The sequence below is a fragment of the Ischnura elegans genome, chromosome 10 (genome assembly GCF_921293095.1).
Source record: "Ischnura elegans chromosome 10, ioIscEleg1.1, whole genome shotgun sequence".
Classification (NCBI taxonomy): Eukaryota; Metazoa; Arthropoda; class Insecta; order Odonata; family Coenagrionidae; genus Ischnura; species Ischnura elegans.
Window position 1 is genome coordinate 51,144,612 of NC_060255.1, and position 26,169 is coordinate 51,170,780.

General features: G+C 36.6%; 2 protein-coding genes across 5 annotated transcripts in view; one reads left to right on the top strand and one right to left on the bottom strand.

The window, feature by feature from the left end:
* The window catches only part of LOC124166413 (death-associated protein kinase 1-like), a 92,894-nt gene extending 76,092 nt beyond the window's left edge, over positions 1-16,802 (bottom strand). For 2 of the 4 annotated variants that reach the window (XM_046543944.1, XM_046543943.1), the window contains exons 1-7: positions 16,223-16,355; positions 15,926-16,096; positions 15,620-15,841; positions 15,390-15,528; positions 15,075-15,274; positions 10,273-10,425; positions 260-305 (exon numbers count right to left, since the gene is read on the bottom strand). In XM_046543944.1, coding sequence (XP_046399900.1) covers positions 260-305; positions 10,273-10,425; positions 15,075-15,274; positions 15,390-15,528; positions 15,620-15,841; positions 15,926-15,984 — 819 coding nt within the window. In that variant the 5' untranslated portion in view covers positions 15,985-16,096; positions 16,223-16,355. Of the gene's footprint in view, positions 1-259; positions 306-10,272; positions 10,426-15,074; positions 15,275-15,389; positions 15,529-15,619; positions 15,842-15,925; positions 16,097-16,222; positions 16,356-16,460 lie in introns of those variants that run through there. The other 2 variants (XM_046543942.1, XM_046543945.1) reach the window with 2 other exon arrangements.
* A 147-nt stretch (positions 16,803-16,949) lies between these two features.
* On the top strand, positions 16,950-25,377 carry LOC124166415 (E3 ubiquitin-protein ligase ariadne-1). The gene is made up of 10 exons (XM_046543946.1): positions 16,950-17,351; positions 17,498-17,647; positions 17,726-17,794; positions 17,867-18,082; positions 18,163-18,384; positions 18,824-18,954; positions 22,302-22,506; positions 22,726-22,839; positions 23,275-23,387; positions 24,102-25,377. Exons 1-10 carry the CDS (start codon positions 17,142-17,144, stop codon positions 24,181-24,183), a joined length of 1,512 nt encoding a protein of 503 aa, XP_046399902.1. The 5' UTR covers positions 16,950-17,141; the 3' UTR covers positions 24,184-25,377.
* The last annotated feature ends 792 nt before the right edge of the window (positions 25,378-26,169 follow it).

The following is a 26,169-nucleotide window of genomic DNA, read 5'->3' on the forward strand; positions in this document are numbered from 1 at the left end:
CTTCACCAGCACGTCACCTTAACCTCACTGATGTTAAGTGCAGCTATAAAAATGGCCAAAAAATGCCTGCCACAACTAATATTTCAAACTGTGCCCACAGGGAAAAATCATAATCATAGCCCTAATGTCAATATGATTGCTTAGTAATCATTTAATGAATTCTAACTGATAGTGCACACACAAGAAATGGTACATACACAAGTTAATGAAATGACATGTAAAAAACTTAAGTGAGAGACATTAAAAATAAAAAAATTACCTGAATCCAAGGGTGTTGCAGGCATTCCACAACAGAGGCACGTTTTCTGAAAGGAAATAAAAACAATTAAGTACAAAGGTACTATGAGAAATACATAAAAACAATGATATCTATAGGTAGCTAATGACTGCCAGTTCTGAAATTCCTTCACATCCACTACATAGACATACCAATATTATTCGTTGAAAAAATGACATAAGGTCACATATTACTTGGAAGTTTCTTTTAAGCTTAATAAATGTTTATTTAGAGCCCACACCATTTCTAAAAGATCAAATTAATCTGTAGTACTCAACAAATATAAGAGAACTTTAAATAAATTTACAGTATTACTCACAAAACTCGCTCATTTACTGTGAGTATTGAGGGAGGATCTCGCTTACTGCTTATTCTGCAGAGTAATTTCTGACATAAAAAATGATTTAGCTAAAAATAAAATACAACTGCCGGTGGGCTTAGGTGGAAATACAGAAAGACAATTAAGGAAAAATAAATATCTACAAAACTGGTATTCTGATTGCCAATAGCATGTGGTGGGGGTGGCAAAACTCAGAAATGCTGCGCAATTATGCCCACACACATAGTTAGGAGAGAGAGTAATAAGGAAGTGGTGAATTTAGAGGGGGTCATAGGGGCCATGACCTCCACCAAAATTTTTAAATTTTTTAAATTTAATAGTTTTTGTATTCTCATTTGTGCTTATATCCACTGTAAACCTTTTCTAATGAATTATTTTCACATTTTCAGTTGCATGAAACATTAATACCTCGTAATTATTTTTAACTTAAAGTTGGCTATATATTTCTTCTCCATTGTTTAGTGCTCTTAAATGTCTAAAACAGTTTAAAAACATCTGTTAGTATTAATAAAAAATGAAATTTTAGGTTCCAAAATGCATAAAATAATGGGTGTTGAAAAAAATATTTAGACTGGAGAATGCCCCTCTCTACCAGGGTGTAACACCTAATTTTGAGTGGTTTGTTTTGGTTGTTGGTGTGACGAAATAAAAGCAATAATAAGCAGCAGAGGTGGAGTGAGGTAATTGTTGGGATTGTTGACGGCGCGGGAAGAGGAAGAAAAGAGGGAGTCGGATTGTGATAGTTATGGCGGACGGGTGTTCCCTCGCTCCCGAGTATGTATTATTTAAAAGTGAAATAAAATGTTTGAAAGTAACGTGAAAACGAAGTGAAATCAATTGAAACGTTACATTTTGGCCCCGCAACGTGTAGGGCACGACTTCTCGAAAGGATCGAGACCACGGAACGCCTTGAAGAACGAGTCGCGTCGTAGAGAGCGGGAATTCAAGATGGCGGGAGTGAAAAAATTTTACGAACTGAAAAAGGCGGATTTACAAAGTTTGTTGAGGGATCGGGGATCGACGACCCAAGGGGCGAAATTTGAGTTGCAGGAACGTTTAAAACCGCTTTTGATAAAAGAAGGGGTAGATATAGAGATACATGAGTTTGAGATGGAGACGCAGGACCAAGGATACAGTGACCTACGGGTGCTACTAAGACAGATGCTAGAAGACCAGGAGAGGCGAGATAGTCAGTTAAAGGCAGAACTGGAGAGGCAGGATAGCAAACAAGAAGAAAGGGACAAAAAGTTGGAGGAGACAATGAAGAGCATCAACGAAGGGTTAGCGGCGTTTCGGCGAGAATGTAAGGGGAGAAAGGAAAAACAAGCGGAGGACGTGCCCGGGAAGATGGCGGACGAGATAGGACAAGAATCCACCACAAAGGCAGCTGGGCTAGATGAGGAAGCAGTCCAACGCATCGTGCGTGAGAAAGACGCGAGACCCGGCGTCACAATGACATCCGCGGTACAGTTGAAGGTACCGACGTTCGATGGGAGGCATACATCGGGACCCCGTGAGGAGAGTGCGTGGAGGACGTCGGGAGGCGCGTTCCAGCACAACCAGCAGCACGGATGGGACTCGAGGAAGTCGCAGCAGCAGGAGTGGCAGGCGTCGAGCCAGCAGAAAGAGGGACGACGAGACAATGACTTTCTTGGCGATGGATACTTTCACCAGCCGGGCGAGAGATCAGCTGATCAGCGGCCTGCACTAAACAATGTAGCGGAGGCGCGCCAACCGGAGCGACAGCACCTTGTCAATTCCATGATGGCGGAAGGAAGCAGTCACATAATCGAGCTTGGATCGGCGGGAGAAGGTGACTCTGAGAGGATCGCGAGAATATTTAGGATACGTGAAGGTAACGTAAGAAGGGACGAAGGTCGGGTGGAGAGAAGAAGGAGGAAGGAGAAAAGGAGGAGAGTAAAATTTAAAATGGGGCAATTAGATAGGTGGCGAGAGTGGTTACACCCTGGAGAGACGGTGGAAGGGTGATGTGACAGGAGAAAAGTGAGGGTAAATACATGTGTAATAATTTGATATGGGTGATTGCAGGAGTGTTTGTTGATTGTTTATTAAGTGCATGGTTGGTATTTATATGCTTGGAATGAATGATGACAGTGATGAATGAATGAGTAAAGTGAACGGAGAAGGGGAGTGATAAGTAAGAGAAGTGTGACAGATGGAATAATGAAATGCCGGTGTGTGAAGTGGAGTGAACTGTGTTTGTGTGATGGAAAGGGGGAAGTTCAAAACTGAAGGCGTTGGGGCCACGCCCGTAACCCATAATACTTTGTTTTTGAAGGCTTTGAAAAAGAAAATTGCATGTCATTCCATTTTCTTTTCCAATGGGGCAAATGTAACACCTAATTTTGAGTGGTTTGTTTTGGTTGTTGGTGTGACGAAATAAAAGCAATAATAAGCAGCAGAGGTGGAGTGAGGTAATTGTTGGGATTGTTGACGGCGCGGGAAGAGGAAGAAAAGAGGGAGTCGGATTGTGATAGTTATGGCGGACGGGTGTTCCCTCGCTCCCGAGTATGTATTATTTAAAAGTGAAATAAAATGTTTGAAAGTAACGTGAAAACGAAGTGAAATCAATTGAAACGTTACAAGGGGTACTTCATACTCCCACGATACACGTCATGAACCTCCCACCCCAAATTTCATGCTGAATCCGCCCCAGTGCCCTAAGGCCAATGAGTTGGGTTGGCATCCAAGTCAATGTTATTTGATAAATTTCACTCAATTCACTTCATCACTGCCACCAACCCTGACCATGGGGGGAGGAGAGTAGATAAATAATTTCAGTTATCCCATACAAATCATACAAAGATTTCTTGAGTTTACAGTAGACCCCCATTATTACGAAGTTCGCGAGACCGAAAAACTGGATGTTCGTAATAACGAAGTTCGTATAAACGTTTCTTATAGAAATCATCAAAAGAAAAAAATATATTTTGTCAAAATTTCTTATCTTCTCAATCTCCTGTGCCTATATCCTTCAGAGTCCAGTGTATAAAACACGCGGTTAAATTATGTGAAAGTCCTCGATATATGAAGAAGATGCGTTCCGAAACCTTGCACGTAAGTTGATAAGCCCATACAAGGCATCGAGGAGATTGGTTATCCTGCAGAATGCAACACTGCATCACAATCATGCGTTGACTCACGATTGTGACGAAATGATCTAGCTTGCAATGTAATCAGAGCCGAAAAAAAATCACTGTCCACGGAAAGAAAGAATGGGCGAAACACTGAACAGTTCCGGACTTCCCACCAGATTAAATGATTCTTTGTTCAGATTACGCCCAAAGTGCGAGTTCCTCTATGCCACGTCATGTCGCACCAGCAAACTCTAAAGGCGCCAAATTTGAAATTTCGGGCGTGCTTTAATTTTTTGAATGTTTGTACCTCTGAGAATTCGTAAATCTAATGTGCGTAGGAAGAGGACTAACTGTACGTCCAATTTACGAGCATTAATGAGTGGGTCACCATAATTCCACATGAATGAAACTTATCATTTGATGTTGCGTGTATTTTGAAGTATTTCCTATCGGAAAAAGAACGATGATTGACGCTCTTGGGCAGAGTAAAAGAAAAGAACTTAAAGGTAGATCAATGATGATAACGTAGCATAGTGCATATCCACCTAAATGCCATTGCTTTTTCATGGAACATCGTAATAAACTTTATTTTGTAACCGTCAGGACCCAGACTGAGATTTGTAATTTCGTAACAACGAAAATTTCGTTATAACGTTTCTTTTGCTGTAGATTGGATAGGCCTTTTCGTCAGGACCAATGATTTATTCGTAATAATGAGAACTTTGCAATAACTTTGTTCGTAATAACGTCGGGGCAGAATTCTTCAGGGAGGAAGGACCAGTTGGACACAGGAACGAAAGAGGTGACACAAAAACAAAATGTATATTTGTGAGACCTTCACAGAACCTGCTTCCCAGAGTAAATCTGTGAGGGAGTGAATGAGTGCATGATTATTTCATCGTATTTTCATTTTATTACTTGTTTGATTAACGGCCAATGGGGTAAGTTTAAACTTTGCAAACCTGAGTGTGTGAGTGAGCAGTCAGACCCATGCAGAAGCTGTTCCTCAGAACAAATCTGCAAAGGAGTGAGCATGTATTCATTTTTATTTATTTTAATATTATTATGTGTTTGACTGATGGACACTGGCATAAGTGTAAACTTGGTAAAACCGAGAGTGTGTGAGCATGAGACCTATACAGTTCCTCTCAGAAAATCTGCAAGAGAAAGATTGAACAAGCACCTGATTTAATTGTTTTCTTCCGAATTTTAATTTTTAAGTGAGCATGGTACTATAGTGAGTGAAGGCTCCCTAAACCTACATGTCAGAAATGTCTGGTTAGTTGGCATTCTGCTTGGTGAATGAGTTTGCTCATATGTGTTCTGCCCTCCTTTATTTTCTCAAATGTGTATGTTCCTCTATCATACCCATACATCTTAACTACCCAGCAAAGAGTACGGCCTTGGCAAAATTCATTTATCTACGTAAACCAAAGCAATAGAACATTCAAAATTAATATCACCTGTATGTCTCATAATACTTTCCTTTCCATTCTGATATCCATTTTTTAAAGAGCACCCTGAAGATAAATGAAGCTGTTATATTGAAACCCAGGTAAGGATTAATAAATGAGGAAAATTTTCAATTGTTTATTAATCGATTGTGCATTGCGGGTGACTCCCGTAAAAGTTATCACCGCGGCTAGTCCCGGTATACTTTAAAACTAGTCAAGAGCGAACACCTCTATGTGTTCTATGTCCGGGCCTGCTCTCCGGCTGTGGCGCTGTGCGCACGACTTGGACTGCTAGTGGCATCATATGCCCCGCAGACCAGCAACACCTTGTCCGGTAGTGTCCGCAAATATCCACAGGGAAGAATGATGCCTTGGTAGCCTAACTGGCTAAAGCACTCGACCGGAATCGGGGGATCCGGGTTCGAATCCCGGTCAAGGCGAATGATTTTTTCTCTGTGGATCTTCCGCAAAATTGAAAATTATTATAATTTTAATTTCAATATTTGCTTTTTGGTATATTACCGTATAAGCATGTGTAAGAGCCGCACACGTGCAAGAGACGCACCCCTATTTTGAGCATCGAAGCTAAAGAAAAAAAAATGTGCGGCTATTTTTTTATCCTATCGCGCGGTGTTGCAGACGTATGCCTGGAATTTTGACAGTTATCAAAATTTCCTCTTTCAACACTAAAAATTTTATGCGGCATTTTTTCAGCTAAATTTACACTTTATGTATGGCACTCAGAGATACATAGGTATTCACTTGTAGTCTTAACTAGAGATGCACGAATAGTATCCGCGAATACTGGAGTACCTCAAATACTTAAAAGTATTCGATATTCGAGATCTCGAATAATTATGCTCAAAGTACGATCTCGAATACTTCCAATACTTTGAATTTCACACCATACACTGTCGCACACACGTTGTTGGTACTTGACTTGGAAAAACATAGAGGACTCTAGGCATTTGGTGCATACCGCGGCGTTTTAGGCAAGTTGACTGACTAAATCAAATTCACGGATTAGAGTGGTTAAAAGATATCGTTCGACGTGGGGAGCCAAAAATGATCGGGTGAAAAAATCTGAAAATCTCCGGTTACGATCCACTCTTCGCGCCGTAGGATAATAACCACATCGTAGATTTCACATAGCCACACTCAGCCCTCCATCAGCCAATACCTCTGCCATTTTTTTTCCTTTCCCAGATGCCACAGACCATAAATCACTTGCGTCAAAGAAAAATATCAAGTTACACGGAAACAATGGAAACGTGTTTCATCCCTACCCCATCTCCCCAACAGACCATTTTCGATCTACCAGGTTCAATTCTCCCAGTTTCTGGAGGCCAAATGCTAGGTGAGTTACCCACTGAGCTCGAAGATATCTCGATATCGAGCTTTCAGCAATTGTATGATTGTAAGACACGTGAGGTTCAAAAAAGAATGAGACCTAATGCGATGCATATTTGACAGTATATAAGTTTTTTAAGCTCTAATTTATTGACCCAAAGATTTATAGCCACAACGAGGCTACTACTATTCAACAAAGCCCACATAGGACCATTTCGTAGCATGAGCGCATTCAAACAAGATGAGACAGACTGGAAACTTCAGGCAATGCAAACTGCGTACATCTCATTGCTGCTCCTTTGCCCCTTTGCTTTGACGGCAACGACATCACATGCAAAATCGGACGTGTTCTTCCCTTGCTCCTTTGCTCGTAGCCTCGTTGCTTGAAAGACAGAGAGAGCACGCTCCTTCCCCTTGAGCTCTCTTACAGCACTCTTCTCTTATAAGCATTTCCGATTTTTTTCTATCCACCATTCAGTCCAACAATGTACACACTCCTTCCAATTTTTTAAACTGCAGGTTTTGACACCAATATAATTTTCAGCTGCAATAATCCTCATAATAGCGTCGGTAGATGATTTTTGAAAAATCACACCCTTAGCATAATGGAAATTACTCAACAGATGTTCACTATTAACCAGGTATTGTCCTTCAAAATTACGCGTTTCTCTAGGTTTGATATGTGATTACTATTTGAAATATAAATGCTGTGGGATGCCCACTCATGGCATTAAATTTAGCGCGCCCTTCGGAGCGAAAAACCCCGCACTATCTTTTCCATGTTCACCTCTGAGGTACCAATGTGATGGCGTGATGCTTATAAGTAAGAAAAGCAAACAGGAGCATATTAAAAATACGTCAGATCAGACTATACCATTTTTCTGAACTGACGGCGGCTGACCTTGAGCGTGCTCGAAACCCACCCACTCTTCTAGCCAATCACAGAAGAGCGACAGGAGAAAGTGTGTTGGAGCCTGCAGTCTCTCTCCGAACTCCGTGCAGTGCACATTGCTCTCCAGCTAGCAGTGTTGCCAAGCTGTATCTTTGGAGATCGCACAGCCCTAGTTCTGCCGCCCCCGAAAGTACCGTTATTCCCAAGGCTGGCAACGCCAATCGGCCGGATGGAGGGGAGCGGAGGGGAAAAGGGATGGGGATGGAGGGGAACGGAGAGGTGGAAGGGGCAGCGTTTCTCATTCGCTAGTTTCTATTTTCCACCCAGCCACCGTCAGTTCGGAAAAATGGAACGTCGATAAAAAGTGCGGTTCTTCTTCTTCTAAGCTATTTAAGGTTTGAAACGTAAGCACAAATAACTGGAGTAACATTTTGGTCCACTCTAACCAGTAATCTGACCTTCATTTCTTTAACAAAACGCACTTTTTATCGACGTATTAGTTCTTTCGTAGAATTAATGTATTCAAAAGCAGAGATGTGATTATCCCAAAGTTATTTTCATTTCGCTAATAAGGATACGTCAGTCAGCTATACATTTGCTTGGTTGAGGTTTATGAATAACATTTGTGAGGTGTATCTTAAAGTAATGTCATTGAAAACTTGGTCTGGATGTACGATCTTATGATGGTAATCTCTCAGGTTGGAAATAAAATGTTTGATTGTTAGATCAGACGATTACTTTTCATTCATTCCATTTTAATATGCTTCTTGAAGCATTTGTTAGCACAATTTAAAAATTGGTTCATTTTACATTTCTTCACAGGATAAGTTCATGGGTTTTCAAGGTACAACTATCTTGTTATGACTATTCACTAAGCGAGGAATCCATAAGTGCGATGCATTTCCAAAAACTAGTCCCGACTTGTGATACGTAATAGAGCTTATTTCACATCAGATTTTGAAAATATTTGCATCACTGTTTTTGCCATAAAATTACAAATATTTTGAATACCCAAACTATCACTTTTTATCGAAAATTAATTTTCCATTTTTTAGTTAATAGTATGGGTACTGTTACTTACAATTAGTGACTTAGTTTTCACTAAGTGGTAATATTAACAATGATCATCACTGTTTAAGTGCCTCTATTAATTTTAATGTCAATATAAATCTGCAAACGAACACAAAACCAAGAACTGAAGTGTGAGAAAAACTATTAGGTACCTAGTTCAAGGTAGAAAAGTTGACAGAGAGTCTTGTTGTCAGCGTAACTGAGAAATAAATGAATTAAAAGGTGTATATGATGGCATGCACACATGTTTAATCTAGTCCATAAGCCATTCCATGGCTTCTTTCCAAGCTTGGTATACGCTGTAGAGGGGCTCACCCTAAAGAGCAGGGTATGCCTGAGAACACAAAACAAAATGATGTCACAGCTCTGAGAATATGGCCGACTAGTGTTTCAGCGCATCATTAATTTTGCAAATTTTAATAATTAATATTTCACTTAAAAAGTACCTCACTACGTATTCTCACACTCAGAATTTAGCCTAATTGAGGATTTAATTTTTTTTTAAAGATCACTTCCCAAAATCGTGCACATACTCTATTTTCATTTCATTTTATGGGGACTGCCTGCATCTTAGAATTAGGCTGAATTTTGAATTAACAGTGTTAGAATTAACAAGGTTTAACTGTATTGCAAAAAGTTTTTTCACTATTGCAAAGTGTAATTTAACTCTTGAAGGATGCAGCATCCTTTTTCACTGAATCTACTCATGAACTCCTCATTTGATAGTTTTCCTTAAATCTTTCACATCGTATAGAAATATTTATAAAAGATGGGCCATGTAAAAATGCAGTGGAATGCATTTTCTCTCGCAAGTACATATATAATACTGTTACTAGTGCACAAAAATATACAAATAACAAAACAGTAATAAATAAAAATGCCTCTAATTATAAAAAATAGGGATAGGCACCACTTAGGCAAATTTAAGCAGTCCAAAATGTTCCACTGAGTTCCATGAGGATAAACTATGAATGGTAAACTCCCACACAATTTTATTTATATACCGACCCGGTATTGACACGTAGTGTCATTGGAAGTTTACCATTCATAGTTTATCCTCATGGAGATCAAACATTTCCACAAGGTATCGCCGGACACTGTTAATTATGTTCCACTGAGTTGTAAAGGTACCACTAGCATTCACTATAGATATATTAGGTCCTGCCAATCGTGGATACTAGGGTATTGAGACCAGAATGTTTATCCCAGAATCAGTTACATACTCAAAAATTTACTTAATGGGGGCTTGTGTCATATGGGGGTTGCCTGCACTGGTAATTAGTGGTCACACCACCCACGCAACAGGAAGTCATAAATTATGCAATAAAGTTGTGTGTAAGCATAATGGTAAAATTTGAATTCATTATTGGTTTTTACCATAAAAGCCATAGCTATTATGGCTTGTTCCCCATTGGAATTTGTCTCCAAAATCCACATGATTTTTTGAAAATTTTCAAACTCTAGAGCTATGGCAGCAGTACTAATATTATCTCATTTGGAGCCATTTTCAGATATGAGAACCTGATATCATTCCACAACTTTCGGTAGAAAAGTAAGTGCAAACTGCCTCCTAAGGAGATGCATTGAAGGCTGTTGCCACAAAAAAAATCTGAGAGGTTGAAGGCCCCAACTTGGGCTATGTACCATGCTAGAATGCTTTCTACACACTGTCAACCTCATGTGCATAGAGCATAGCAAACATCCAAGGAAACCTAGCAATGTTACATAAGCCTTCCAACAAGAGAATGAGATGTACCTCTTAGATCAAAAAATTTGAAAAAAAATCTTACCGGGGATCCTTAACAAAAAGCTGAGCAATAAAATCTTTGGCAAGGTCTGAGGTTTGGTCAAAATATTCATCATCAAATGAATAGTTTCCAGCAACAATATTGGAATATGTTTCTTGTTTATCTTCTCCCAGAAAGGGTGACGCTCCACTAAGCCTAAAAAAAAAGCAAAATAGCAAATAGCAGGAAAAACTTAGCAGACTGGAATAAGGAAATGAATTGTGTGAAACAGAATTTTGACTAGCAACATTGAGCTTCGTTTATCACTTTAAAAAGGGTTTGAAAAAGAGTTAATAAAATAGAGCCATACCAAAAAAACTAGACACTCACTGCAACATCTTTGGGTTCTATGCCATAAAAATTAGAGAGCTGAGCATGGCAAGTGGAGAAAATTTACATGTAGGTAATATTGAACAAATGTTACACCACAACAGCCAAAACTAGTCTTAAATATGAGGGCTGGACTAAGCAACAAATTTCATCTAACTTTAGGGTACAATTAGGTAAAAAGCTAGCCAAATGCACACATTAGGATTTGTTGATTCTCAAACATAGAGATAGCTATAACTTTGAAATTAAACATTATTTTGCTTAATTAGACTAATAGATTATTTCTGAATAGACTTAGGAATTGAGAAATGTAAACAACAGAATATAATGACCATTACTACCCATAAAGGTAAAAATATCAACACACAGTAAACATTATTGTAAAACATACATGTATACAAGACTTCATAATTTATTAGCATACATTTCGGGTGAAATTTCACTGTGAATTCTACTAGGTAAGTTGATCAGCATTGCCAACCTTTCAAGTTGATGTTGTGAAGGTAAAGTTAGCCATTGAAAAATTCCCAAGAAGACTTCACCTATACATTTGCTCATAAAGTTATACTAACTTAATTTCGAAGTAAAGCCATCTTTGAAAACTTCAGAAAGAGAAAGATCAATTCCAATTCCTTTACAATGATACAATAAATAGTACTAATAATTATTTTTATATGTACAGTATATATTGATAAGATAAAAATACGTAAGAATTCTTAAGGGATGCAAGATGCCTTTTCCAAATAATACAAATACAATTTTGGAGTACAAAGCCCATGCCAAATTGTGTCAGCCAGCATTTTTCTCAATCATTCATTTCCAAAAACCTTTATAACATCGGCCTCTAAGCTCAGGACACCTGCATACCTCAATGCACCTGTCATGACGTCTTACTGCCCCAGTGGTAAGGGCCATTCCCAAACAACCATTATACTTACCCCTGAATTTATGGAGACTTGTTGGAAGATTTAAAAATGTGGTATTACAGATGAATAATGAAGATCAAATTGATAGATCAGGTGAGGAATATGACACTTTTTAGAAGAGTAAGAGAGAAATCTTCGAAAAACCTTGAACAAAAGAGCAAACAACTTAATAGGCCACATTATGTGACAAAATGGTCTGATGAAAACAATCATTGAAAGACAGATGGAAGGGAGGTAAGGCAGAGGAAAGCCTTGGATAGGCCCTTTACTTCAAAGGGTGATGCCTGAGATCTAACACACTCAAGGAAGCATGCCCTTCAAGGAAAATCCCAAAGAAAATTCTAGAAGGTGAAAGGTTTATACGCTAGAAGTCGGAAAATGGGGGAATTAAGCTCAATGGCTTCAAAGATACAATATAGAAGGAAAACTCAATTGGCCGCTAATTGAATACCACTGCTCAGTTGGCCAATTATAGCAGTGCCATCCAATATCCTCCCTCTTAACTTCTTCAGACCTTTACATCTACGCACACTCCCCCCTCACAGTTTTTTACATTGGTCCTCTTCATTTTCACCCTCCATTCCCTTTCCTATTTTAGGTAAGTTGTCCTCCCATCCCCTCCACTTTTGACCTTGCGTTGGAAGGGCTTTTTTCCTTCAGTTTGCTGGAGAGGGCCACATGGTGAGCCAAAATGCGCATCCAATCTGTTCCTCGTCCTCTTCTGAATCTTGACAATGCTCCTTCTATGATCTTACTTCTCCTAAAAAGTTGAAGCCATCTACGGGTGAGTGAATGTGTTTGATTGTTTTCAGAGTGCTTGTGTGTTTACATTGACCAACTGTACATTGGCCCTCCTCAGTAAGCTGAAGGAAAAAAGCACTTCCAAAGCAGTGTTGAAAGTGAAGGGGACAGGAGAACAACCTATACAACATTCGCCGGCCTCGGCGATGGCGGGGTAAGTCCTTGCCTACCGAACAAGAGGTCGCAGATTCAAGTCCTGCCTGGGTAGGTTTCTCCTATCCAGGGCATGGATGTTTGTGCACGTGTATAAGTCAAAGTGTTTAAAATTATCCCCTATGTAAAAGGTCAAAATGTGCAGTTTTCGGTGGCATGAAAATAAATATGCAACCAGGCATCCTTAGTAGGGTCTCTCCAGCCCTGTGAAGAATCCTGGGTTGTAAACCAAGACGCCTTCTTTTGGGTCCCTACAGCCATCACAAAGGATCTTGTTTTGGTTGCTAGTACATGTGTGTACTAGTATTTATAACTCATTTAGCTATTCTAGTTGAGAGGCAAGGGTTTGGTCCCTGCGGTGAAACTCTCCCCTTTCCCAAACACCAACACAGTGTTTTACTTTTTGTAAGGTGGACCGGAAGTGGGAGATACTATACAGCCAATTGAGTTTTCATTACATATAACACTAGAAATTAGCAAACAAAAGTAAAACCTTAAGTCTCCCCATTCGGAACCCATGACTGCCTGAGCTCGTGTTCAAACCCAGCTGGATTGAGGTGGTGCCCCTCTGCAGCCATCCACCTTCCTAGCCAAGAGGTCAACTATCTGCCTTAATTGCCTCAAACAACCCCTTCCAAAAGAAAGAAGACTGTGGGCAGTGGTGGGTATACACGCCTGCAAAGGGGTGCCCCTTGGGCGAATGCCTCCTGATGGCTGGCATTCAACTCTCTGTGTTGGTCATGACTGTCTGAGAACTTCAGAAATGTTTGTGAAATACAGCAGGAAAGGCTCTTTCCCTCTCAAGCACTGTCACAGGAGCAGTCACAGCATACTTTTTTTTGCAACCATGTTCAGGTCCATTTCATGATATCCAACATCTTCTAAATACTTCAGATCCATATACCAGCGGTCATAATCATGTACGCTAAATTTTTTGACAGTATGATTCTTGTTAGATTAAGGTTTTTGACAGACATCTACTGTCTGTAAAAAAGACGCCCAAGTTTGAGGAGCTCTATCGTTTAAACAATGTTATCAATTTCAATGCAATAAAAAGCACACAAAAGAAAATTTATTTCTACTTTGGATCTATACTTCAAAAAAATGTCCGTCCAATGGTATTTCCTGTACTTAATTTTGTCTAAAAAAAGTGCCTGTTTTTGTGCGTAAAATCAAGTTGCAAAACTTAGAGCACTTGGTATTCCCGTAGTTTATGTTCCAGCAACTTGGAATTTTGATAACAGAAAGCCAGATCTATTGTTGACAATTTGCAGAAAACAAATTTTTTACACCATGAAAATTGATATATTTGTTGAAAACAACGCAAATCTTTGCTAACTTCAAAACCAATGGATCAATTGAAAGTTGATTGGTACTGTTGTGTGCTGTACAATGAGTTTAAGACTAGTATTGATAACATTTTCATTAAATATCACTAATAAAGTTAATATCGTATAATATTTATATGTATAGATGTTTCTAATTGCATACCGGCAGCTCCATCATAGGAGAGGGAGGGGAAAAGACACTTGTGATTGCCACCAACTCTGCCTAAGCAACCAGTGGATGATTCATAAACTGCCAGGGTACAATGCATCACGATGCATGATATGGCAACTGCGGACGGCTTTGAGAGACTTCCTCTTTTCTGTTGCTTTGTTTTGGCCTGCCTCGCTAGGCAGAGCAAAAGCGACAACCAGAGCTGGACACAAGAATAAATATCAAACGATATTGAATATACTGCTGCCATTTAACGTGTATGATCTACGTACTTGCATTACTTACATTCTATGGCACACAACAGTACCAATAAATTTTCATGATATATATACTTTTTTAATCTATAAACTGTTAATAATAGATCTGGCTTTCTTATATCAAAATTCCAAGTTATTGGAACAAAAAATACGGGAATACCAAGCATCCAAAGTTGGGCAACTTGATTTTACACGCAAAAAACAGGTACTTTATTTAGAAAAAAATAAGTACAGGAAATACTATGGGGCAGAAATTTTTTTAAAGTAAATGATCCAATGTAGAAATAAATTCTCTTTTGCATGCTTTTTGTTGCATTGAAATTGATTGCCTTGTTTAGACGATAAGGCCACTCAAACTCGAGTGTCTTGCTTTTTTTTCAGACACCAAGTGATCATTTTTTTGCCATCAAACCCTGATGGCATGATATACCTTTGAGTTGTGACCCCAGGGGAACAAATACTTGAGACATGATATCTTGTAATATTGAATGAGAATAAATTTCATCAAATGAAAGAGCTGAATGCAATTTACTTTTCATTAACATAAAAGAATGGAATTCTGTGCATAATTATAGTAAGAACTCATCTACATTCCCATGAATAGCAATGATCAATTCTCTTTTACTAGGCAATTAGTTCATGTGTTCCCCATGACTTCTTGATGGGCTGTCAACATGCTGGTAGGTTACTCAGAAAACCTTCATCAGAATAATTATAACCCAACAACTTTACACATAAAATACAGCAAAATAAAAAAGGTTCACTCTTTCTTCAAAAACAATTAAGTTCACAAATTAAGCAGTGGCAGATAATATACTATTCAATTTTCATTACTCACAATATATATGTGATGACTCCAACAGCCCACATATCAGTGAACAAAGACAAAGGCTCGAAACAAACTATTTCAGGCGCAACAAATTCTGGAGTTCCAAGCATTGCTTTTACTTCATCACCGGGAAGGAGACGTTGAGAGAGCCCAAAATCAATCAATTTTATGTGGTGTGGATCTGTTTTCAGCAACATGACGTTTTCAGGCTGCATAAAATTTAATATTTAGCACATTAATTAAGAAACATAAATAAAACAAGGATTCAGCAAAGAACTGGCCAAAAAAGCAAACAAACAATATATATGACTAAATCACACAAACCTTGAGATCGAGATGAGCAATCGATTTTTGATGCATGTGATTGAGACCTTCCAAAATTTGTTTAATGAAATTTGAAGCTTCTTCTTCAGACAATTTTTCCTTCACCGATATGAAGTCAAATAGCTCACCGCCGTTAACTCTGTCAAGCATGGAGATTAAAGTAGAAATTTTGGAATAAGAAAGACAAATTATTCAATAAAACGATAAATGAATACTCAGAAGACACTTACAGTTCCAAAATAAGAATCACATGCTGTCGATTGTCATACACATCATGAAGAGATATTATATTCGGATGGTCCATTTCTGATAAAATACTAACTTCTCGTCGAATGTCGACGAGAGGAACGCCTCTTCTAGAGGAGGCGACTCGCCTCTTTTTGATAAACTTAGCCGCAAACTCATGCCCTGTCGACTTCTCGACGCAACGTTTAACAACAGCAAACTGTCCACTATTAGAAAAAATTACCATGAGTAGGACTTAAACCGAAAGCGCTAAAAACAGATAAATTTAAACATTGCAATCAAGTACATACTTCCCAATTTCTTCAAAAATGTCATAAAATTTTTCGATTGGGTCAGTCTTAAATTCCATAGTATAAAAGCAGCTATGATTGCTGCAACAATAAAACAACAATCCATCCAAATAAAAGGCATGAGAAGGCTATGGGTGGAATTGATTCCATGAGATTAAAAAATATGCATTCCTGCAAATGTATAAAAAAAAACAACATTACAGTTATTCCCAGTGGCGACATGTATCAATTGACTTACACCAATCAGGCAAAATAAACAAATATTGAAGTCACGTTTGGAATAAATTAAAGGCTAACCTAAGGAACAGTGTGGTTCACTGTCCAAAACTTGCTACGGCTTGCTTTACTGCTCATATTTATCGGATCAGCGGTAAATACAATCGTAGGGTCATTACACCACTCCGCCAGCCATGGTCCACTATCATCACATAAAGAAAAACGACTGTTGATATGCGAAATTGTGTCGATTTATCGGCTGTTTTGTATGGTTTGTGCGAGTAATGACTTTTATGTCACGAAGAAGTACATATCATACCTTTATAAAAGTCTGTATTTTCATTTGCAGAGGTATACACGCAAAGCAAGTATATGAAAATACATAACTGTCACGTAAGCAGACGACCTTTCACTATCATTTGTTCCGTTACTTTGTTTGATGTGAAACTGATGCATTATTTTTCATCTGTAATGAGTCAAATTTGTGCTCCTCTCCATGAATATTGTTACAACACCACGGTTTGTAACCAATATTGCAAAATGGAAAAGCCCAAGGTCACGGGAGATTCAAGGGAAACAACCGAGACAACTATTGTTTATCGATAGTCCTCTGTTTTCTTGTGCACCAAAGAATTGTTTATTGATTAAGAGCCACAACAAATTGAAATGTTTCTATAGTCAAGTTCAGTGAGCGATTGGGCAAAGTAAAGACGATTTATTGTTCAACAGCGAAGCCTTGGACGTATAACTTACTGTCCCTCAAGGCTTAAATTGTCGTCTTTACTTTCTTCCATTTCTTTTGCGACCGATATATTACCCATAATCCTCAGCGATAGGCTGGAGCTGACGTCATGTAACAAACATCGTCAGTGTACAGGTGCTCGACAATTTTACTGAGATCGAATTGTAGCAAAATTGGCAGAGTTAATGTATACGTAACAGGAATTTAAAATTAGGATCCCTAGGGTTAATAGAAGTTAGTGAAAGTAAGTGATCAATAATGGATTCCGAAGAGGAAACACTCTACGACGATGTGGATTCGGGCAATGAATCTAGCGGGGATGATGTAGATTTTGCAATGGAAGTCGAAAGTAACAATCCCAGAGAAAGACAGACAGAAGTGGATGAGTACCCATATGAAGTTTTATCAACGGAAGAAATAGTGCAACACATGATCGATTCGATTAAAGAGGTGAACAGCGTCGTCGAGGTGAGAGTTGTGTGGAACAATGGATTTGTTTTCATTGAGAATAATGCTATGTACTCCCAGACTAGAGTGTCACTTAAGTCTTGTTCCCATAATTATTCCATTTGTTTTTAACTATGTGCTAAAAATTGCTATTTCCGTCCCAAAAGATACCCGTTACCACGACGAGGATTCTTTTAAACCATTTTAAATGGGACAAAGAAAAGTTGATGGAGAGATTTTATGACGGTGATCAGGATTTACTTTTCAACGAAGCGCGTGTCATCAATCCGTTTCGAAAACCAGTCTGTAAACCAAAGGTATCTTGGTGAAATTTCACATAATGCTTATTTTCCTTGCGCAGACGTGTCCTTGATATCACCATTTGTTTGTTTTAGCTACAGAAGAAGCAGTCTACTTCAGGTACTGAGGAATGTGAAATATGCTTCATGGTTCTTCCATTTAATGTGAGTATATGTGAAATAATTTGAGATTACTTTTCTGTGATTGGAGCTACACCTTAAACAAATGATTTTCAGATGATGACTGGGCTTGAGTGCGGTCATCGATTCTGTACACAATGCTGGGGTGAATATTTAACTACAAAGATAATGGAGGAGGGTGTCGGGCAAACTATAGCCTGTGCTGCTCATGGTTGTGACATTTTGGTTGATGATGCCACTGTTATGCGACTCGTTAGAGACTCTAAAGTGAAGCTCAAGTATCAACACCTTATTACCAACAGTTTTGTTGAGGTTGGTTATTGAATAAGCCTGTATTTTAATAATTTTACCTGCTATTCCTTGTGTATCTAACCATTCTCTTATACTAATAGTGTAACAGGCTTCTTCGTTGGTGCCCTTCACCGGATTGCAACAATGCAATTAAAGTTCAATACGTTGAACCAAGGCCTGTGACGTGTAAATGTAGTCACACTTTTTGTTTCCTATGTGGTGAAAATTGGCACGATCCCGTTAAGTGTCATTTGTTGAGGAAGTGGATAAAAAAATGTGACGATGATTCTGAAACATCTAACTGGATAGCTGCCAATACCAAGGTAGAATACCTCTATTACTTACTTTATTTTTCTTAAGTTTTAAAGATTATTCTGTAGTGCAAGTATTTTAGTATTGAATTAATGTAATGGCAATGGAGTTGATAGCTCTATAAGATCTAAGTTTGATGTAAGAGGTAATGAACGTTATTTTAACAGCAAATTGCAGTTCTTCATTCTACAAATTTGGTTGGAAATTCAGATTATATCTTATATGAATACAATATCTTTTGGTAGTGAGTATATAGTACCTATTTTCTCAATTTTCATGTTAGCATGCTTGATACAATATCGTTCATGATTTACCTTGTTAAGTTGTAGAACCTTTCAAATAAAATGGAATCCTTATTGAATTGTAGTCAAACCTTTCCTGCTACGATCCCGAATTTATATTGTTGTTTTTTTTGGAACCGTTGTTGATTAATATCCTCTTTTCATTCAGGAGTGTCCAAAGTGCAATGTGACTATAGAGAAGGATGGAGGCTGTAATCACATGGTGTGCAAAAATCAGAACTGCAAAGCAGACTTCTGTTGGGTGTGTTTAGGACCTTGGGAGCCTCATGGATCCTCCTGGTATGGGCATGTTGAGATATTGCTATTTATTTATCAAAGTAAAATCTTATGGCATTTAAAAATTGTCTGCAAGTACCATGGTGGGGAATTCACTGATTAATAGATTTTTCATTTGGGTCTGTATAATTGCCTTTAAATATGTAAAAAATGATCCCTTGTTTCTCTAGAAGTCATTTTGATTGAGATTAGTTCTTAGCTCCCCATTTAGTGTTCTAAAATTTCATGACCATTGTTATCAAAAAAATTTGATGTTGTATAGTTCCTTTAATTTGGATTTTCTTGTGTTTGCTTGTTAATGCTTTGTCAGTGACTCTTTTGAGCAATAAATTTAACAGTATTGATTTAGTTGAATTGACCATAAATTATGGACAGTTTGAAATTGTTAACAACAACTTTCCTTTCTGCTCTTCAAGCTCGAGAAAGACCTAGCCAATGTGGTATGGAAACGGAATCTGAAATCTGTATATAATCACACACTTGAATTGTACTTTAATTTCGATTGTTATATGGAGTGTCCTTAAGTTATAAAATACCTCCTCCGACCAATTATGATGTGCCCTAAATCTTTTCATATCAATGTAACAGATCTCCAGGCAAAAAAGTCATCATTATTAATTGGGGTAGCAAAAGAAAAAGAAAAAAATTACAGTTATGCTTCTAGAAAAATTTGGTCTATAATAGTCATTTTGAGACTCACTGTGGCTTATCCCAACTCCCATATCGAAGGTCCCTCTTCAATTCATGGTGAATTCCTATATCTTTCGTTCTGTGCCTTCATGGGTTTGTTAAGTATTTTGAAGCAACCCTTACCTATTATGTACACTTAATGCCCTTCTTACTTTTCTATCTTCTTTAAGTGTTTCCTTTGGTCATCCCCCATTTCTCATTCCTTTTCACTTCACATTTTAAAATTATCAGTCAGATAAATGAGAGACAGGCACCCGATATTAGTGTGTTTTGATTAGTGATGGGTCGGTTCGATTCTTGGCCAAGAACCGGAATCGAAAATGAGTACTTGCTAAGGTGAAAAATCGATTCCGATTCCAGTAGTACTTCAAACCACAAATTTATATACGACTGCATTTCCAACTGTCATTTGAATTTTCGTGCCTCGTAATCGTAACAACAAAAAACATTACATATAGATTCTAAGGCCCAGTTTCACCAACACGGATAATATTCTCTATTATCTCAGTTTTCAAAAACTCGGTTAAAATTATTATCTCAGAAATGTGAGGATTGTGTTTCACCAACGACATTTTATCTTAGTTTTCAAAAACCGAGATAATCAGAATAAATGATTTGGCTCGTACGTTTTTCTTAACTCTGACGTGGGAAAAATAAATGACGGTAAGCAACCGTATGACATGGAATCAGCTTTAATAAGCCGGTAAGTGTACAATCAAGTACACAGTGAGAAAATGAACAGTAACAGTGTTTATATTGACAATGAGAGTTAGAAAAGCTCAAATATTACGTTTTCGTGGAAGGATTTTTTAATTCGTCTTACCGAATACCATGCACGGGTAATAAAAAATAAATAAAACACAAATATGGGAACTGTGCTTGGCAAGAGCAAGGAATGCGAGAATATTGTGGTAAAAAATTTGTAAGCACCTTTGTTTAATGCATCGTTCTTTAAAAATGAAAATTTATAATTTACCGTGACTCCCAGATTTAAATAAACACAGTTCTTTGTTATTTTGTGCTACAATAATTAATTACGTCTCACATTGGTAAAATTGCGATCTCGATGATAACGATGCTGTTACATAGGTATTTATTCAGGAAGAGGACAGAGATTAAAGTTTTTTTTATATATATGTAAGAAAATTCAAAGAAAGGCTTGTAACACTTATGAATACGAACATACTTTGGCAAGAGTTGTCGGAACCTTTGGCTCAAGAGGAGCATAAGCACGGTAAAGCTCAAGTTTAACCCTTTCGAGACGGCGGAGTACTTACTACACTTCGAATATTCATGTGTAGATAAATGCGTAGACTAAGACTCTACACATGCCTGACCTTTAAACATAATAAACATATCGAATATGATCAGTCAGTCATAGTGTTGGTATCGAGATTGAGATATTTTTAAGGTTTCATGGCAAAATTCACGCCTTTTTCCAGGTTTTTTCATGGTAGACAAAATTCACGGCTTATTCACGGTTGAGTGGGAACCCCGGTAAAAGTTAAAAAATAATTTTACTGTCAAAAATAAAATTTTTCCTAGTAAATAATTTTTATCTCTTTGTTTTGCATCATCAATTTTTCTGTAATGAATTTGAGTTTCAATTTTTTTAAACAATATTGTAATTTCATTAAACCAGTTGTTTTAGGGATTTGCATACACATATCCAAAAGAATTACCCATTATTACCTTCATGTAGACAGCAGAGTTTAAATCTGATTAGTTAATATGAATATATTTTTATCTTTATCAGGAAAACAGTGTACATTTTTGATAACAGGAACAGAAAACATCTTCTATAGTCACGTCAGAAAACGTCTAATACAATGGTAAATTTCACTGTATTTTTAATAGAGAGAACAACATCTTTGCTCTACGAATAACTTTTAAAAATTAAATTTTACCCATTTATTCATTTTTAAAATGGCCGAAAGGTGGATTTCAATTTCCCAGGTGTAGAATATTACATAAATATCGAAGTTACAAATGCGATATGAAAACAATGTTTCCAAACTTTTCATCTACGGAAATGTTTATATTGTTCCTCTTACTTAAAATATTATAAATTACATGAATATCTTATATTTAAATATATATGTAATATACTACACCTGGGAAATTGAAATCTACCTTTTGGCCATTTTAAAAATGAAAGAATGGGTAAAATTTAATTTTTAAAAGCTAATTGTAATACAAAGATGTTGTTCTCTCTGTAAAAAATACAATGAAATTTACCAATCAAATATTTTGCCTGTGACGAGATGAAAAACACCGTTTTGCAGTTGTTTTTTTTTGCACATTCTTCTTCACTCTTTCAACTATAGAAGCTAAAATTTTATGTTGAAACGATATATAATGATTCATTGTTGTAGTTGAATAAACAATGAGTAAAATGATACATTACATGACCCTTTGGAGCTTCCAAAGAATTTAACACGAATGCTTTAAGTTCAGCTTTCTACCTTTTTGGTGCCATTAGTAGTTGCTTATTTAATACGGCTCTTTTAAGTTTATTATAAATATTTCTGGGTCTCAATATTTTCATAAATTGTAATGATATTTTAAGTTTTTCACGCAATTAATCACCATTCATTCTGTTAAATTTATTGTGGTGGAGAAACTAAGAGTAGTTTTATTTCTTTGCTATCTTAATATAGGTATAATTGTAACCGTTATGATGAAGAAGAAGCCAAAGCTGCAAGAGATGCTCAAGAAAGATCTAGAGCTGCTTTACAGAGATATTTATTTTATTGTAATCGCTATATGAACCATATGCAGTCTCTGAAGTTTGAGCACAAGCTATATGCTTCAGTGAAAGAGAAGATGGAGGAAATGCAGCAACATAATATGTCTTGGATTGAGGTAATATATTTAATTAATTTTGTTGCTCAGTATATATGATTAAAATTTGGAGTTGAACGAATTCCTAAACCAGGAATAGAGTCCACACTCTCTTGAAAGTTCTGTTATAATAATTAAATTATTTGTATCTCACTTAATCAACGAGATTGTATTGAGTACTAGTTCTCAAGTGTATGAGTCATAGTTTTGTGATATGTATTATTTGAATTCTACTCCCAGGTCCAATTTCTCAAAAAGGCTGTGGATATTTTATGCCAGTGTCGGCAAACATTGATGTACACCTATGTATTTGCTTATTACTTACGAAAGAATAATCAATCAGTGATCTTTGAGGTAAGTCATCTTTTCCTTAGAAATGTCTACTCGTGTGATTGCTTTCATATCAATCATATTCACTTAAAGTGGATTTTACTCTGAATTCATTTCTGTCATTGTTTGTAATTTCTATGGATGATAATGATACAAATAATTAGTTGACATGTCGGAAACCTGGATTTAAGCATGGTTGTTCATTTTGCTGGAAGTCATTTCTTTAGTCCTGAGTACATGTGCTTATTTTTGTAATGATTTGCCTTTTTTATTTTTCTCAAATATTTTAGTATTTTTTACGTTCTTTTCTAAATATAGTTTAAATATGTTGTCAGTGTTTTATGCTGAGTACTTCTTAATGAGGATTGAAAGTATAAACGTGTTAATTTAATGGATTTTTATTAAAAATTAGGTAGTTTTACTGTGTTAAATAGAACAAATTATGTTTTTTGTCTGCAGGAAAACCAGAAGGACCTTGAAAGTGCCACTGAAACACTTTCTGAGTATTTGGAGCGAGATATTACTCAGGAAAATCTGGCTGATATTAAACAGAAAGTCCAGGATAAGTACAGGTAAATATAATTCTCTGTCTTTACTTTATCAAGGTCATTCTGTCTGTTTGTTTTGATTTCTGTACAAGTAAGAAAACAATATGTTCAAACCATACTTATTAATTTACAAGTTTATCAGAAAACCCCAACACTTCTACCTCTTCTGGTTGCTTCTCCTTCGGGAATAATTTCAGAATTCTCTGAGAAGCAACCTTACGGGGATGTGAATTGTCAGAGGTTACTAATGAACATGCAGTCAGATCTAAGAAAGTACATATATTTAATTCCTCTGTAATCATAGGCAGCGAATGACTGAATCAATTTTAATTTTTGTTGTTGTTCCATGGAATATTATCTATTCCGTAAAAACTAGATGGCTACATCTTCGTGGTAGTGAATGTGTTGTGTTTAGAGTTAGGATCAATTTTAAAGGTCTCATGTTAACAAGGGTCATGCTGAATATTATGTTGCATCAATGGTAATATGGTACAATCAGCATTTTTTAAAAGTTTTTTATTGTTCTTTGTGGAAAATGTCAATTTTGTCTTTCTTCCCAAGCTGAATATCTCTCATCTGCCTTTAATATATGTATTTTATTAAGGTTCTTGGTAAATGATAGGAGAAGGCAAAAATTTGCTTTCCCATTGAGGTAGATATGTTTAAAAATTTGCTATTCTCTTAACCTGCAAGTCTCATTTTACTGTATTCTTATCAGCTTACATTCTTTGTTTCCAGATACTGTGACAGCAGAAGAAAAGTTCTTCTGGAGCATGTTCATGAAGGCTATGAGAAAGAGTGGTGGGAGTACACAGAGTAAAGTACTTCTTGTAGATATCTTCTTTAAGTGTCATAAAAACGTTGTTGAAGAATCTCGAGTGTTAAAAAAGTGGCAAACCAATGTCATGGATGGACTCTTCGAGTGAGTTCTTAAATTGACAGAAAGTTGATATTTCAACTCACCAGTGATGGAGAGCCGGCTGTTGTGTCACTTACGGGACATTTCTAAAAATTATTCCATGTACAGATAATTTATCACTCAGTGATCAGTTGTAATTACAAGAGGAGTCTGATGATATATAGAAAACAAATTCATCTGTACAGTGTATATCAAATTCTACATACAATAGTAGAGCATAAAAATTTATTATTTTAAAAGTTACATACTACCATCACAATTTTTTTATGCTAAGATTTTGATTTTCTCTGGTTAGTTCCTAAGTAATTTCAAGAATGCTACATTTATACTTAACTTCTTGTGATGGGGAGGCCAAAACACATTCTTTCACTATGGGATTTAGAAATGCATAAATATCCATTAAAATATATATTAAAGTTGCAAATAAATTGATAAATATTCCATATGGCTGGTATCTTTTGAATATTGGGCATAGATGAAAATAACCTGCCAATTTATTTGAACTTAACTATTATTTATTTTGAATATGGAATCATGTCTCTCATAGAGAGATGATTGTATAGTGATTATATATTCAGTATTTTGATTTGAACGTAATTCTTTGGATTTTTATTTATCGAATGCTATAATTGTTTCTTGTTGAAATTTAAATAAAGAGCTAAAAATAATTCCCTTACATTGAGACCAAGGCTATTGTCACCATTTGCAAATGTGAATCGATAGAATGTCATGGTGTACCTAAGACCAATGAACTGCATTTTGAAAGTGGTGTCAATAGTCAAGGCTTGATATAATGGCTTTCAATGCATATATTTCATACAATTGAATAGTTTTCATGTTAAAATGTCCTTCGGTCAAATGTCAATATTTTTGTGATACAAAAATTGCAATGGATATTAGCTCATAATAGCTATTAGCAAAATGAACTGATAAGTGTAAATCTAATGGTTTTTTTTAGAATTGATTACTTTAAATGGACTCCAGTGAAATAATTCTATCAGCTCTGAAGTTGGCCATAAATTAGTGTATTTTTGCTAGAGTGCTCTGTGCTATTGATGTACTTGTTAGAGAGATGCATAAAATGAAGAGAATTACCTTGAAAATGTTTTATTGAATGATAAAAGAGTAGTAGGATAGTATAATCTATAATGCTGATATGACCACTAATTGATGGCATTAACCTAAAGAAAATAACCAACATCAAAGCAATTTTCAGAAGGACTGTAAGTTGACTTCACATTTGTTGTGTCATTCTTACTCGTTAAAATTTATGAATCAAATTGTTGCCTCAGCAAAAAGAACTGATATGTGAGAGTAATCTCAAACTCAAATACAGGAAATATTTTTTGCTGTAATCCCATTTTAATAGGGTAGAGTGCCGATTATTCTACGGAAGTATCCTTTTTCCAGCTACCACTTCCATTTCTACCCTTCTATTCCCCATTTCCTAATCTTCCTTCCATATCCACTAGAAGTGGAGACCATTGCGATAGTAAACAATCCCATCCTCACTCAGTGACTGCATAGTGGTAAAACCAGTGCGGACTAATTGAAGTACACTAATTTTCAGGAGCTGATTCCAATTATTTCATTCCGGTGACATTAATGTATTATGGTGTCATGAATTCAGTCAAGTATTTGCCATGATTTATATTTATTTTGCATTTGCATACATATATTTCATGTGTATGTATTCATTACTATGGCTCACCCTGTGATATTTAAAAAGTTTCCTTGCAATTAGAAAAAGGCTGAGTTTACCCTAACTATCTTCTTGGTACAACATTCAGTACCCTAACCTTTTTACCAATATGGTTTAAACAAATTAAAGCTGTGTCATGGTATTACTGGTAATCTTGTCTCTTATGACAATTGACTAAATTTTTA